Source organism: Erpetoichthys calabaricus, chromosome 12 (genome assembly GCF_900747795.2).
Source record: "Erpetoichthys calabaricus chromosome 12, fErpCal1.3, whole genome shotgun sequence".
Classification (NCBI taxonomy): Eukaryota; Metazoa; Chordata; class Cladistia; order Polypteriformes; family Polypteridae; genus Erpetoichthys; species Erpetoichthys calabaricus.
The window spans coordinates 122598172-122615178 of record NC_041405.2 but is presented as its reverse complement, the minus strand read 5'-3'; the positions used below and the strand labels follow the sequence as shown (position 1 = coordinate 122615178).

Here is a 17007-nt window from a genome sequence, read left to right as displayed (position 1 = left end):
GCCACATCCAGTGCTGGTTCTTGCCTTGCGTGTAGTGCAGAGCGGCTCAATCGTATTCATGAAACGATCTAATCAGAGTGATGACATACAAATTGAACATTAGTTCTGATTGATGATTTCGATAACATTCGATAAGCAACAGCTAAAAAGTAATGTATTCGATACGAATGAAATGTGAATGAAATGAATGTTTATATGAAAGGTGATTAATCCTTTATGTGTTTTAGTGTGAGACTGCCTTAACCAAATTTGCAGGGCAAAGACTGACGCAACTAATTTAAAGTAAATCCTATCATTAACACTTTTTGTAGTCCCTGAATGATGGTTTGTGTTATTTAACAGCTTATCATTATGGATTTCTGAGTGTCTGACACAACATACTTGAAAAATGAAAGAAAGAAAAACAACCCCCCGAAAACCCCACTGTTAATTAATTCTGCTCATCTTTCTTCAAGTACGGCCAGTACCAGAAAGTGCTGTGAGAGGAGGGGGGTGGTGGGGGGTATTGGGGGGCGCCAGAGGGGCTGGGTCCGTTATAAAGCAGGTAGCTGACACCTGTAGAGCTCAGGTGATGAAGGTGCCGCGGAGCTCTGCTGGGCAGAAGAAACGCCTCCAGTAAGAATGGTCAAAAACTTGGTGTCTAGAATGGAACTTCACTTTGCAAACCGTGCTGTAACGAAAAATGAAGATGTAAGTGATATTTTCTTCTTCTTGTTCCTTGTACCAGAAAAACAAGGGTAAATGTGCTTATTGCTTTAAAAGCCAAATAAAGAAACGAGCAACAGTATGCACAAGACTGGAGCTGTAATTTAAACGCAAATGCAATCATTTTGCAGATAGTTTTAAGTTAATCAAACAGTTTAAAATTGTTAATTTCTACCCCAAATGTGGGATGACAGCATTAGAAATCTAGAAAAAAAGTCAGAGGAAGGAAGAATACTCCCAGAAGATTTTCTTTACAAATGAGCAGACACTGGTTCAAAAGTTTAGTTCCTACTGACAACCTTATGGGCTGCTCATACACATTAATTGCTGTGTATCTCTGGTGTATTTCGTTATTTACTTTACACACCAATATCGTGTGTAATACCTATACTTAATGTGACACTCATTCGCTGTTTCTGCATCCGATTTTTTCCAGTAAAGCCAATTTTTCTTCCCACATCCCACAAATGTTCAGGTCAGGATGACTGCTGACACCAAGTTAGCCCCTTGTGAGTGTTAGTGGGTCCTGTGATGGTCCTGTCCAAGGCTGTTTTCCTGCCTTGCACCCAGTGTTTCTGGGATAGGCCTCAGTCACCTGTGGGTATAAAAATGCTATGTTTTAGAGCTTTGGTAGAGTAAGTGAGTCTTTCAAAATTACAAGCTCCGTCAGACTTGTGCTTTGCAGTTCAGTGACGTTGCAGCTAAATCACTTTGTCTGCCCTGTTGTGCTGTCAACATCTCACAAATATTTGCCTTTTAAAATATCTAAGTGTGATGAAAGATACTAAACTTAGCTCATTTAGTGTTGAAACTTTTTATTTACTTTGTTTCTCCTGTATGAGGATGATTTGAACATATTGCCAAAATATCCACATGTCAACTATTTATTTTATATAATTTTCTCTATAGTCAGTTGAATGAAGCAAAGTATTGAGAAAATAAAGTCAGTAAAGGCTGGGAAGTGGTCTTTGAGGTCCATCCGGCAGTAGAAAGGTCACTAAGTGTAGAGAGTGTTGGGTGGAAGATTAGTGGAGTGAGATTATAATGGTCTCGGTGTCACACAGATTCATGAATTTTGATATGTTTTACGTCTCCAAGGCAACTGCAAAAATGGCTTTACTTTGTGATTTTTGTAGCAGGCAACAGGATATCACTAGACACAGACTGAGGTGTCTTACCTTTTATGTTGTTGATCCCCAAATTCTTGTCTGGGTACTCAATGAGATGCAAGTGCTTGTTATTTTTATATATAAAGTAAAATGTGGCACAACTGGAGCTTGACAGGACTATATATTAATACAAATCATTATTCCTTTAGGCGGCGCGGTGGCGCAGTGGGTAGCGCTGCTGCTTCGCATTTGGGAGACCTGGGGACCTGGGTTCGCTTCCCAGGTCCTCCCTGTGTGGAGTTTGCATGTTCTCCCCGTGTCTGCATGGGTTTCCTCCGGGTGCTCCGGTTTCCTCCCACAGTCCAAAGACATGCAGGTTAGGTGGATTGGCGATTCTAAATTGGCCCTAGTGTGTGCTTGGTGTGTTTGTGTGTGTCCTGCGGTGGGTTGGCACCCTGCCCAGGATTGTTTCCTGCCTTGTGCCCTGTGTTGGCTGGGATTGGCTCCGGCAGGACCCTGTGTTTGGATTCAGCGGGTTGGAAAATGGATGGATGGATGGATTATTCCTTTATGAGTAGACAATGTGAAGAACTGCTGTATATACTGAGATACATATAGTGAACATTATTATATTTGTTCATCCTTATTTTATTGCTATGGTTACTCTGGATAGTCATAAATCATCTGTCTATAAATTTTGTGTTTATATCATAAATCTAAAAGTCTGTCAATATGCTATACACAAATTAAACAACCAATCTTTATTTTATGTTGTGTGTTTCAAGTGAACTGTGCAAAGCTATTCATATTACAAGTTAAAGGGAATCAAGTAATACTTTATAAAATATGTAAAATTTGGGTAAATATGACAGATATATGTCTCCATAAATACAGAATTAACAGCAGATTGAGATTTAGATTAGGAGAGCAGCCACAAACTTCCAGGGACCGGAGCTCAGTTCTCATCGTAGTTCCTGACTGTGTGCAGTTTGCATGTTTCTGCCATGTATGTGACAGGTTTCTGAGGGCATTTTGGGTCCTCCCACATCAGGACATAAAGAGAATATTTACTGGCAGTTCTAATTGATTTGAACGAGATTGGCTGTATGTGCCTGACTGGTTCTTGTGGTGGAGACATATTGAGTGGTGGCCTGTGTTGTACCCAGTGCTCTCCAGAAATCCTGTGCACCCCCAATTCCTAGAAATTGATAAAGTGAGATCAGATGAAAGACTGATGTACATTGGGACTTGCAGAGGTGTTGTTTCTGATAATTTTATTTTTCAAATGTGTCAGGGAGGTGCAATATTTCAGAGGTGAATCACTTTTAATGATTTTTGTGTTATTCACAACATTGTTTAGTAGTTAAGAGCATTGGATTTTACACCACACAATGCTTGTTCAGTCACCATCACCATCTCTGTGACCATAAAAGAACATCACTCAGAATTCTGTAAATAATATATGTATTTAAAAATTATATTATGTGTTGGTAATTGTAAACCCCCATGGGATTTTGTCCAGTATAGAAAAATAATATATAAAAGAAATGGTATTGAGCACTTAGTCATTTAATATAGTCTACTGATGTCCCTACATTTTCAATCTCTGTAAGTGTTCTGACAAAAAAAATTGTCCAATATTTAGTATTTATTATGAAAACTGAATAGCTAGTGTGTAAACAGGAAGGCCAAAGAGGAGGTTTATGGAAGTGGTGAGTGGGGGCATGCAGGTGGTGGGTGTGACAGAGCAAGATGTAGAAGACAGGAAGATATGGAAACAGATTATACGTTGTGGTGACCCCTAATGGGAGCAGCCAAAAGAAGAAGAGAAGAAGATTGGGCCCATAGTGATCTTTGTTTAGAAAGGATACCAAATACCTCTGGGTTATATGGAATGTTGAATGACCACAGACTGAATGATGGTTACATAGTCTATAATATAAATCTATTGTTCTCAGTCAATAACAGCAACCAAATGTCCAAAAATTAGAAAAAAAAGGAAGGAGTTTACATAGTTTGTAATGAAGATCAGGTGCACACAGTCTGCTCTGGGATTCAAAAGCTTTTAATCTATACTGGATGACAAATACTTAACAGCCCAATGCATGAATTAAAAGTTTCTACACAGTAAAAGGGAACAAATACTTGTATTTAATTATGAGGTTGGAAAGCCTTTAGTCAAAAAGTTTGAAATTGTATTGGTCTAATATGGGTCAAAAAGCTTCAATTCTATAATAAAACCCAAATTCTTTTAGTCTTATTTCAAAAAATGAAGCACACCATTCTAATCTGGAACTGAGAAGCTTGAAATTTTGGAATTAATCACCATTTGTCTAGTAATTAGTCATTTCTAACCCGCATAGTCCTTAATAGGGTTGTGGGGGTGCTGTAGACTTTCCTAGCTAGCATGGGGCACATAGGTAGGAACAAACCCTGGACTGGGCTCCAGTCTTTGGAGACTTTAGTCTACAATGGGCACCTAACCTATTACAAATACTGGATCACAACAAACAAAGTGAGGGTCAAGTTACATACAGCCTGACACCATGTTGTAAATGTCTAAATAATCATTTTGCAAATAATATTAAAACAAATCAACCTTTGAAATTAGTGGGCAGCAGCCTAACCCTTCATGACAAAGCTAAGTCTTACCTGTGAGTCTCCAGTTCTTTGTTTTTTTTTTCTCCATCACTACATTCAACTGGTAGCTGTACTCTGCATGAATTGTCTTCCCAAAACCATCTCAGAATGATCTAATGACCAAAAGAAATGTGTGACACTATTACTGCAGCCACTACCTCATTAGTTATTTCTTCCTTAATTAAACTGTAAATGCAAAGCTTGTGCTCATTAAGGGATTAAGGGCTATGACTTCTTTCAAGGCATCTTATTACTGACAACCACTTTGTATGAGAGGCAAAAATCTCACATTACATTTCTTCTAAACGTTTCCTCCATGTGCCAGTAGTAAAAAGTGCAACTAATTTAGCAAGGTGTGTAAATTTGAAAAATGTAATCTTTTTAAACACATCTTTGAAAGCTCAGTGGCATATCATGTAATGGAAAAGCAGGGATCCCTTCACCTGGGCCATTGATTTAGCTGTGCATTTTGATAAGCTGAAAAACATGTAAATATGTTTAGGTCTTTTAAAATTTAGACATTCTGAATTCTTAGTCAAATATGGTAATGGTAATTATCACTTAATTTCATCTGCCTCTGATTACAGTAATATTTGCTCTAAATAATTTGTTTTAAAATATAAATAATTTATTCAAATCTCCTTCTTCAAAAAAAAAAGAAAAAAGAATGTCATCAACAGTAGGGACGCCAAAACCTTTGGGTTTCCTGGAGTAGCTATTTGCATGGAAGATTACTTTAAAAGCACTCCATCTTGAATCTGAGAGGAAGGAGAAACATGAAGTAAAGAGGAGAGGCTCAAAATTTCAGGAAGGCCCTGACTGCAATATATCTTGTCATTGCTGTTTGTGGGAATTATCTTTCTGTCTTTAGTTAATATCATGAAGAGGCTTGAGCTGGTAAGAACCAAAGGCTGTTCTTTGGAAAGTGTTGATCTCCATTTTTTGTTATTTAATGTCGTGGACTTACAATTCCCCGGTGGTTTTCTTATATAACAGTACAATACTGTCTTTTTATGTATTGTCAACCAGTCTGTGTTGCAGTGTATATTGTGAAGACAAAACTTTCTCTGCCTTTTCTTTATATGCAAAAATTATTTTTCATAATTTTTATTGAACATTTGTTGTTTAATGTACTGGTCGCTCCTGCTGCTCAATTTTTATTGTGACATTTACGTTTTAAATTGCAGTGAACTTATGATAATAAGAAAGTACAATATTAAGCAAAGAAACATACTCCTTATCCTTCATATTCAGACACCAGCTACATTTTGTAGGAAATCACTATGTAACACAATTTTTGTTCCTGGTTTCCAAGAGTTATATTTCAACTGCTTATGTCTAAAGCCTATGGAGAAACAACTACATTCAGCACAAACTTTGATTTTATGACCACAGCCCAGAAAATTTCGTATTTAAAGTAACAAAACAAAGGAATTTTTATCTTTTCGTTCATGCGGTCTGATAAAGAACAACACTTGCATGGTAAATAGACAAAGACAGTCTAAACCACTCAAAAAGGTTCAGAAATAAGTAGGTGTTCTAGATTTGCGACTGTACTGCAAATCGCTTTCTCGAAGAAGCCCCCAAATGTAGTCCCCCATCATGTTTTCGTTATACTGTCCTTGGTAACGACGTTCAAAGTCCAGTATATCCTGATGAAAGCGCTCGCCTTGCTCCTCTGAGTAAGCTCCCATGTTCTCCTTGAATTTGTCAAGATGAGCGTCAAGGATATGGACTTTGGGAGACATTCTGCGTCCCATTTTGGCATAATCCTTTATGAGAGTCCGAACCAACTGCACATAGTTTTCAGCCTTGTGATTATCCAGGAAGCCGTGAACCACTGCAACGAAACTGTTCCAAGCCGTTTTCTCCATCCTGTTTAGCAGCTTGGCGAATTCGTCACATTCTATGATCTTCTTGATCTGCGGTCCGACGAAGATACCAGCCTTGACCTTTGCCTCGGACAGCTTTGGAAAGAGATCTTGGAGGTACTTGAAAGCTACTGACTCCTTGTCAAGAGCCGTGACAAATTGCTTGATGAGGCCTAACTTGATGTGCAGTGGTGGCATCAGCACCTTCTGAGGTTCTATCAGCGGCTCCCGCTTGACATTGCTCTTCCCCACAGAGAACTCGGTCCGCTGTGGCCAGTCCTTTCTGTGATAGTGCGCCTTAGTGTCACGGCTGTCCCAGAGGCAAAGGAAACAAGGAAATTTCGTGAAACCGCCTTGAAGGCCCAACAGGAATGACACCATTTTGAAGTCTCCGATGATCTCCCATCCATAGTCGTCATACTTCAAGGCACTCAGCAACATCTTGACACTGGTGTAGTCCTCTTTGAGATGCACAGTGTGAGCCATAGGGAGAATCAGGTAGTTGTTTCCGTTGTGAAGCAGCACGGCTTTGAGGCTCCGGGATGAACTGTCTATGAATAGGCACCATTCACTCGGGTTACAGGTGATACCTATAGCCTCGAATAGACCGGCCACATTGTTGCAGAAGCACAGCCCATCTTGCCGACTGAAGAAGTTGGAAAATGTTTGGTGACGCTTTCTCTGATTTGTGTTATGTTTTCATCCAACAAGTTCCACTCCTTGAGCCTGGATGTCAGAAGCTCAGCATTGGACTTGGTAAGACCAAGGTCTCTGATAAGATCATTGACGTCTTTCTGGTTAGGGAAGTATGGCCTTCTCTCCTCAGCCGCATCTGTGAAACTGCAATCTGGATCTGCAATATCTTCCTCGCTGTCTGACTTGCTGCTGTCTCCTGAAGATGGCTGATCCCTCTTCGGAGAAGTGGGAACGGGCAGCTCGGGGCAGTGTGGTACTGGGGCAATGGAAGAAGGAATGTCTAGATAAACGATTTGAGGTGCATTCTTGCCAGTGCGACGTTTGGTAGGATCCACCATGCAGAAGTAGCAGTTGCTTGAGTGGTCAGTCGGTTGCTGCCAAATTCGCGGGATAGCAAACTTCATGGCTCTCTTTTCTCCCCTGTACCAACCTTCAAGAGTTTTCTTGCAATATTCGCATGTGAAATGAGGTGCCCAGGGCTTGTCTTGATCCCCGACAGGCATGCCGAAGTATGCCTTGTAGGCCTCGCATATCTTACGACATGCTTTCACGGAATACTTTCTCGCTCTTGTCTTTATAAATTGTCCACAGACGTAGCAAAATGCATCTACTGGGTGCAAGCAACCTCTTGATGCCATCTAAATCAAATCAAAAAAATAACATAAACCGAATTGTTGGTTCGAGTCACCTGTGCTTATATACTTGTATGCCTGTTATTGGACAGTCCGAGAACGTTCTAGAAAGTTCTAAAAGTTTCTTGAAAGTTCTAGATAATTCTGGAAAATTCTAGAAACTTCTGGACAATTCTAACAGTTCAAGAATATTCTAGAAGACTACTCAGTATTGAATGCGAATCGAGAATTTTCTCGAAAACAGACAAATTTCAAAATATCATTGTCCTGATCACAAAAGCAAAGTTTTTGTGGAACAACAGCTATTTTCTATTTTTTTTAGGCATAACGGGTTAGGAAAACACACTTTGTACCCAGGAACAAAATAAAAATAAAAATTTGTTACATAGTGATATTAACAGGGCTTTGGAATAACTAAAAGGTGCCTTTATTGTTAGGAAATTTCAAGCAGTCTCAAGACTTGCATTGTTTCTTGGTGAGTTACTTCTTAACTAATGATAACAAGCCAAAACACCTAAGTAAAGGAATATTTTATTAAAACATTACTATAACAATGTGTTAGTACTGCATTGCTGACATACAAATAAGCAAAAGTTGGTTCATGAGAAACTGTGAAAGAATCTATTAAATATGTTTAAACCTTTGTTTGGAAAACTACTTGAGACAGATGGTTTTGAACTAATATGGAACTATATTGGAATGGATAAAAACAAAAACATACAGTCTTTACACATGTCTTGGAGACTTTAATACAAGAATCAACATAACATGACAACACACATTCTGTTCAAATATAACATCTGAATAGTTATCTTTTAAGGAATAATCATGGCTTGGGGAAACAATGATGCAGTGTTTAGCCACTGCTGACTTACAAGTTAGGGTCAACCATTTCAAATTCAGCCCCCAGTCATGTGATCTGTCGACTGGAGTTTGTGAGTTTTTTCTGGGTTCTTTAGTTTTTCTAACATATTCCAAAGATATGTATGTTAGATTAAAAGGAAACTTAAAATTGGCTTGTATGGGAGAGTATTGTACAATATATATGTGAATGTACAAGTGTACCCTGAAATAACATACCATCCATTCAAAGGCTGGTTCTTGACTGCTGGGAAAAATACTGTATAAGATGTTTCAGTTCAGCAGAGCATGTAGTGAGGTAAGGTTTTTGTAGAAGATGTGTGACCAAAAAAAGAGAGGTGAGTGCGGAGTAAAATCCCTAAGAAATGTTTCCAGCACCATGCTGAACGATCGTCTTGAAGAATTCAAGCTGTTAGCACATTAGAACAATCCAGACGAGAACAGGCCATTCAGCAGAATACAGCTCTCGCCTGTCACCTTAATTTTTCTAGAAAAAACATCAAGTCTAGTTTTGAAAGTCCCTAAAGTCTTACTGTCTACCATCCTACATGGTAGCTTATTCCAAGTGTCTATGGTTCTCTGTGTAAAGAAAAACTTCCTAATATTTGTGGGAAATTTACATTTAACAAGTTTCCAACTGTGCAGTGGACAGGCCCGGTCTTAGGTATTATGGGGCCCTAGGGGAAAGGGGGGTCCAGGGGCCCCCTGAGGGGGGCGGAGCCCCCCTGGAAGCTCTGTGAAATGCGTGAAAATTAGACCAAGGAGTCGATCCGGGGCCCCTACTTCGCCTATGCCTAAGGCCGGGCCTGATTGGGACAAATAATGCTGTAGTATATTTAAGTATATATGACAATTGCTCACTCGGTCAATTTGTTTTGGGGGCCCCCAAGAAGGCGGGGGCCCTAAGCTATAGCTTGTGTAGCTTAAACGTAAATCCTGCACTGGCAGTGGACTTGTTCCCCTACCTTGCGCCCTGTGTTGGCTGGGATTGGCTCCAGCAGACCCCCGTGACCATGTAGTTAGGATATAGTGAGCTGGTTAATGGATAGATGGATGAAGTTTCCAACTGTGTCCCCATGTTGTTGATTAACTCAATTTTAAATAACAGTCTTGATCTACTGGACTAATTCCCTTCATAATTTTAAACACTTCAATCATGTCACCTCTTAATCTTCTTTTGCTTAAACTGTATAGGCTCAGCTCTTTCAATCTTTCATAATTTATCCCCTTTAGCCCTGGTATTAACCTAGTCGCTCTTCTCTGGACCTTCTCTAGCACTGCTCTGTCCTTTTTGTAGCCTGGAGACCAAAACTGCACCCAGTACTCCAGATGAGGCCTCACCAGTGCATTATAAAGGTTGAGCAGAACCTCCTTGGACTTGGACTCCACACATTGTTCTATATAACCTAACATTCTGTTTGCCTTCTTAGTGGCTTCTGAACACTATTGGGAAGTCAATAGCTTAGAGTCCAGTATGACTCCTAAATCCTTCTCATAAGGTGTATTCTCGATTTTCAGACCTTACATTGTGTATTCAAACCTAACATTTTTACTTCCTATGTGTAAAACTTTATTTTTATCGACATTAAATTTAATCTGCAGTTTATTTAGCCAAGTCTTACACTCACACTATAGGTCTTGTTGTTTCATTCTGTCTTTAATGATCATAATTTTGCTAAAATGTAAAAGTTTTTTTTTCTCAAGGACACGACTGATGTTCAGAACAGTCATGTTGGAACAACTGACGAAAACTTGGATCGAGGAAACTGGTCAAGTAATACTGATTACTTGCTTTCGTTGATTGGCTATGCAGTGGGGCTAGGAAATGTTTGGCGGTTCCCCTACCTTGCCTACAAGAATGGAGGAGGTAATGACATTGTTAAATTTAATTGCTTAATTATTTAACATTTGAACATCATTGAAATACATAAGCAGAAATGTCATTAAATTAATTTCAACAATATTTTACAAAATAAGCATTTGACCATACATTGTTTGGGTCATGGCAGGCATTTGGTATGCTGGTAGAGGTCTGAAAGCTACCCTGCTGAACTTAAGAGGTGGCTTATAATCATTTAATATGTGCAGAACAATATCCACAAAACATAATAGTGGAAATGTTGCAAAACTATGTGTGTAGTACAAAACTTCGGGACCACATCTGTTAGTAAAATGACTGACTCCTAACTTTTTTGGAACAGCTTAGCTATTAGCTAAACAAATGGACTTGACGGACTGAATGGTCTCTTCTCATTTGTTAAATTTCTTATGCTTGCTTCGATGTGCATAGTGGAGCTCATGAACATGGAAACAATTTATGCTAGCACATAGTGCTGGGCGGTATACCAGTTCATACCAAAAACGGATGTGGACCGTTATGTTCAAATGTGTGAATACTGTTTCTATACTACTGGATTATACTGCAAGCCAAGTTGTACTTGTTTGATTTTTTTTTTCAATACTGTGTAATGTACCTGGGTACTGTGTAATAGTGTGACAACATGTTGACTTTATTCTCGTAATTTGTCATTAAAGTAGAACATCGTAAACTAAACTTCATCTTAAAATGAATATTTAATTTACTAGATTTTCTCAGACCCCGTCATAAGTTATGTAGCACGTTAATTGCTTTGTGTTAAGTGTTCCCAGAGCCATGTTAATCGCTAGGTGCTTCTTAAACTGACTTCCTCTTGCACTAAGAGGAGGCGCAGGCAGCACACAAAATACATTAATTTCATGATATTCCTGCTCTCTGAACATTTAGAATGCTAAAATAAATACTTGATATCATTTTCATGATGAAATGTATTAAAGCATGTCTTAATCATGTGGGGGCACGGTGGCATGGAAGTTGCACTGCTGCCTCGCAGCAAGGGGGTCGCGGGTGTTCCCTGCCTTAAATTTGCATGTTTTTCTGGTGGGTTTACTCGGCGTTCTTCAGTTTCCTTTCAAAGTCATGTAGGATGTGGGGTTTTGTTACGTTATATTGACCCTGCTAGTGTATGTATTGCTCATATTCACCCTGCAATGTGCTGGCGCCACATTCAGGATTTGCACCTGCCTGTTCTGAACACTCCGTGGTCTAAGTTTATAACTAGTTTTAACAAAGACATTTATCGTGTGGTGATTGGTTATGTGGAGAAAGAAAAAGGAAGGATAGGAACTGGGAGTTTGTTACGTTAGACACACAGCACGCATGTAATAAAGAAAGTCCGCTCAGAAGAACATCCATTGAATTCTGTGTTCGTGTCACCGACCACCAGATCACGGACCCAACATTTACACAATATTTAAGTTAAACCTGTGCGATTCCCATTCATACATCCAGTTTTTTTGGAGCCTCGTCACATCTGCAATAAACTTGTCTACACTGAACGTATACCTGGGGACTCCTTACTGCGAGGCAGCAGCACTACTGTGCATGTTTAATACCTGCTTTAATGCATTTCATCATGAACATGATATCAATTATTTATCTTAGCATTCTAAATTTTCAGAGAGCAGGAATATCATGAAGTGAATGTATTCTGTGCGGCGATAGCTGCCTGAGCCTCCTCTTAGTGAAGAGGAAGTCAGTTTAAGAAGCGCGTAGCAACTTGGTCGGGGAACACTTAACACAAAGCATTTAATGTGCTACATTAACTTATGACGGGGTTTGAGAAAATATAGTAAATTAAACATTGATTTTAGGATGAAGTTTAGTTTACGACATTCTACTTTAATGACAAAATAAACTATGAGAATCCGTAGGGCTATACCACAAATAGCATTATAAATGCAAGTTGCAGTTTTATTTTTTAGGTACAGTAGCTTAGCTTGAAGCAAGGTCCATATTAATGCAATTTGCCTTAATGATGGTTCAATTGGTAAAGATGTCATCACCAAGTTGCACTTGTTTTATTTTATTTTATTTTATTTTTATTTGGTGAATACTGTGAAATGCACCTGGGCTTGAAGTAATAGTATTATTACTGGAAGTTGCACTATTATTTATTTTATTGTTATTATTTATTAGTTTAAATATTGTGCAGTTTAATGATGGTAAAGTTGTTTAAAAAGTCACTTTAATGTGTCAGTGGACAGAGATTGTTGGCATTAACAGAAAGTGTAGTTGATTTACAAAAAATATTTACTCTTTATTCCATTTCTAAGACATGTTCAGTGCAGTACAACTTTTGACAAGCACCTCTGGGTATTTTAAGTCTAAATGCCTCTTTGGATGGTTGAAAATATGTTATCAAAGTTTTAGTTTAAGTTGTTTGCAAAATTTATTCAATAAAAAGGTTCTATATTTTGACTGCAACTGTTATGTAATGTGATTCCTTCTCTTCATCAGTGCCACCCCCTTGAAAACTATCACTTTAAGGGGCCATGCAAACCTGTATTAATACTTGTGTGCACATTAAAATATTTTTTTGTACAATGAAGAAACAAGAATGTACAATTCTCATGACAGTGGAATAGGTCATTCTTAGCCAGTAATTGCAGTGGAAAATGTGGTTAACATCCACTCATGCATGGGAAAAAAATACCGTTGTATACCGTGAAACCGGTGTAATTTTGAAAAATACCGTGATATAGAATTTTGGTCATACCGTCACTACTAGCACATTCATTTTTGGTTTTGGCAGAAAACATTTTCTGGCAAAGGTGTGCTCAAAAATCAGCTAATGTTTGACAATGGATAGTTCATACATGAACTCCCCATACCATTCCTACCTGTCAGATCTGTCAAAAGGTGCCACATTAGAAGGTGTAGCTTGTGTAGGTGTAGACTGTGCACCAAAGTTGTCTCTATACTTGCTTTGTTAGTTGCCAAATTTAAAGCACTTCTATCATATTTCAAATATAAATAAAAATAACAGGAAAACTAGGTGTGTATCAGTCTATATAATAATTCTTTATATTTATATAGCGCTTTTCTCACTACTCAAAGCACTTTATACATGGACAGAGGGGAACCACTTCAACCATCACCAATGTGTTATACCCACATGGATAATGCAACAGTATCCATAGTTGTGCCAGTGTGCTCATAACAAATTATTAATTAGGTTGTGAAGTGCTGATGGAGAGAGAACTGATTAGAGACAGAGGATAATTAGGAGGCCGGAATGGACACGGCCATAATGGGCAATTTAGCCAACACATTTGGATACACCCTACTCTTTTCGAAAGATGTTTGGGCATCTTTAATGACCACAAGTCTGGACCTTGGTTTTATGTCTCATCCAAAGGATGCACCATATTTTCAGCACAGTGTCTTTGTCCCTGCACTGGGGTTGGGGCATTGGAATCCACACACAGACCACAGAATAAATGCCCCCTGTTGGCCTCACCAACACCCCTTCCAGCAACAACCAAAGCTTTACCTAAATGGTCTCCCATCCAGCTGGCTGGGTGCATACATGCTTAGCTTCAGGTGGATGACCTGTTCTGAAGGTCAGATGGTATGGCTAATTGATCCTTTATGCCTAATATTAATAACATTAATTTAATTATGCAAATCTGAAATACATTACAGAGTAAGATTCTGATGAATAGTATTCATCAAGTAATGATGTACCTACAATGGTTTTTGAGAAACGTAATTGGTGGTCTTGTGCTTCCAAGCCAATAAAAATAATCATCATATAGCAGACTATTATTCTTATCACAAAAAAGCAAAATATCATGCCACTTATCCAGATGTTCAAGCTTTAGTCAGTTGGCACCTAATTTTAATCTCTAATCACTGATGTGCACATTTCCCACAAACTTGGTAATTATGTGCAAAACACATTTTGACAGAAAAGAAAAATATAACAAAACAATGTAATTAAGTATGAGAGAAAAATTAGCTTCCTCAACTATGCTCAATTTTGAATTTTGAATAAGGAGCTGCACTGAGAGCAAAACTTAGACACTTTCACAATCAAGTAATTGTTTATTATAACAGTATAAGTTGGAAAAATGCAGGCAATGAAGTGCCACAGCCCTGGAGTTTTAGTGCTCTGAGGTGGCAGAACCAAAGATCTGAGGGACATGGTCTAACATCCCATTACCACAACATAAAATATACCATAATATGATATAACAATCTTGTTTCAAACTCAAGTACCCAACTCTAGGTCATGTGGCAGCATCAGGCAAAATGCATTAACTAGCCTTGGATAGGGCTTCTGTTCATCATAGGGTCAACTCACTTGCACATTGGGCACACAGGGCCGCTTTGAACGTCTCCTAATAAACCTAAAATGTACAGAATGCGGGAGGAAATGTGCAGACTTCATATGGATAAGGACCAGGTGAAGGATTTGAACCCAGGATGCTGGAACCATGATGCAACAATGCTTGCTGCTGTCACTCTGCAATCAAATGCTTTGTTACACAATAGGATTAAATGATTTACCGTATATGCAGTTAACTCATTAAAAACCCACCTTGTGCTTCAGTTTTACTAACTCATCCAACAGCTATTTAAAATCAATATAGGCTTTGTGAAATGAAAAGCAGAAAATCCACCAACTTTGCAGTGTGAGGCATTAATTACTGAAAAGACTAACACTGCCGGGAGTCTTTTGAAACCTAAAACTATTCTGTCCCAGGGAAATGGGAAACTGGTGTTCTTAAACTTCTGCATAGTGAACCGACAGTGCAAGTGTGTGATAGCAAAATAAGGGCATTGTGAGGAGGTAAGCAGTATCTTAAAGGTCAGGTAACCAAAACAGACTATATTGTGCCTCTTTAGGTCAATATTTTCTGTGAAGCCAAGCTGCATTATATATTTTTTTTATTCTTGTTTGATGGTTTGAGTTTTTTTTAAATGCTTACAAGAGACATTTGACTGCCACGGAAGTTTTTGATTCCCTTACCATTCAGTGCAATTGAAAGCAAAGAGGATCCGTTGTGTGCTAAAGTATAATAACTGCATAATGCCAATAAATCTCCAGGAAGTAGATGTATTAATAAGTAATCAGTGGAGTCCTGCACACATAAGAAACTAAACAATATTTGCACGTATTTTACATTGAATTTGCATTATTGTAACAATGTATGGGCAGCAGGTTGTCTTGATGCCTAATAGCCTGGGTTCACGTTTTGACTAGTAGTTGAGGTGCCAATAATACGCTTGTTCTCTCCATGGCCAAGTTCCCCAAACTTACTCTGGTTTCTCTTACAGTTTAAAGAAATGTAGGAAAGATGCACTTGAAACTGTGATTTGCTCATGTGTGTGAAGATATGCATTTATGAAAATCAATGGTAAAAGCTCTTACGTTTTGGCCTTGGTCACCATGATGAGTATTCATTTCCCTAGTGTGAATTTACTTTACCTTCTTGATGACTATGTTGTTCACTTTACCATATTTGTTTCCATAGAAAGTTAATCTATTCCATCAGTGCTGTTATGTATTTACAATGGATGCTGGGGTTGAATGAATCATAGAATTGCTAGTTGATTATGAATATGTTCATTACACATCTAGCTCTCTTCTGTGAAAACAGTGCAGTTTTATAATTGTAATTACATATTTACTTAATTTAGCCATAAGGGGAGCAAACCAGCCCAACTTGGTGCCAGTCACAAGACTTGGTAAATAGAGAGGGTTAGTGTCAGTAAGGTCCTCTGGCTGTAAAATGTAACCAAAACTTTAACGATTGATTTTCAGAAAATAAAACAGTGTACCCCACAAGTGACACACACTTGCGTATTTGTGTAATTACTTTCCGTAGTGTGTTCCCTTGGCTATTTTCATGTGCCTTCGCCTCATTGGCATTGATAACTCTTGTCTTGTTATGAGGAGTATCATTCTCTGGTGATCTCATATTCCCTGGTAGCATGTTGGTAGTCTGTTTTGACTTTGATGTTCTGTTGTCCATATCACATATATCATGTGAAATTTTTACATTTATGTATCACATTTACCAAGACATAAATTGTCACTTGCAAAGCACTGCATAATTATACATGCTTGCCATCCATTATGTGAACTTAATTCATTCATTGCTGAGCTGTGAAGAACCATAACATATTCCAGTGTATCCTGCATTATAGGATACCAGGCAGGAGCAAATGCTGAACAGAACTCCAGTCCATCCACACAACAGAACACGAAGACTCTGTATAGACAGTGGTGGACCAAGACTATCACCAGCACAATCTAAATTAAAAAGCTTAACACATTACTGTTTAGTTTTTTACCATAATTAATATACTTATGCTTTCTTACAGTTTGCAAAAGAGAGAAAAACAGAAACATGGCACTTAAAAACCCATCATTAAATTACAGCAAATACAGATTAGTAGTATTTTATCCAGTCATCCATTTTTGTAATCCTTCTTTTCCTAGTAGGAGAGCAAGAAACTTGCCCCAAATGCCAATTTTGTCCAGATTAGTAGACCGTGGAAGTAACTTGGAAACTCACAGAAATGGAAGTTGTATCAGCCCAGAAGTCAAAGTGCTGCTTGTCCTCAACAGTATCAAGTGACTTGTTACACAGAATGTGATTTCT

At 38.4% G+C, this 17007-nt stretch overlaps 1 protein-coding gene across 1 annotated transcript in view; it reads left to right on the top strand.

The window, feature by feature from the left end:
• The first annotated feature begins 574 nt into the window (after positions 1-574).
• The window catches only part of LOC114663145 (sodium- and chloride-dependent neutral and basic amino acid transporter B(0+)-like), a 151948-nt gene continuing 135515 nt past the window's right edge, over positions 575-17007 (top strand). Inside the window, exons 1-2 of the mRNA XM_051935438.1 lie at positions 575-690; positions 10219-10381. Of these exons, the coding sequence (XP_051791398.1) occupies positions 622-690; positions 10219-10381 (232 nt within the window). The 5' untranslated portion in view covers positions 575-621. The remainder of the gene's footprint in view (positions 691-10218; positions 10382-17007) is intronic.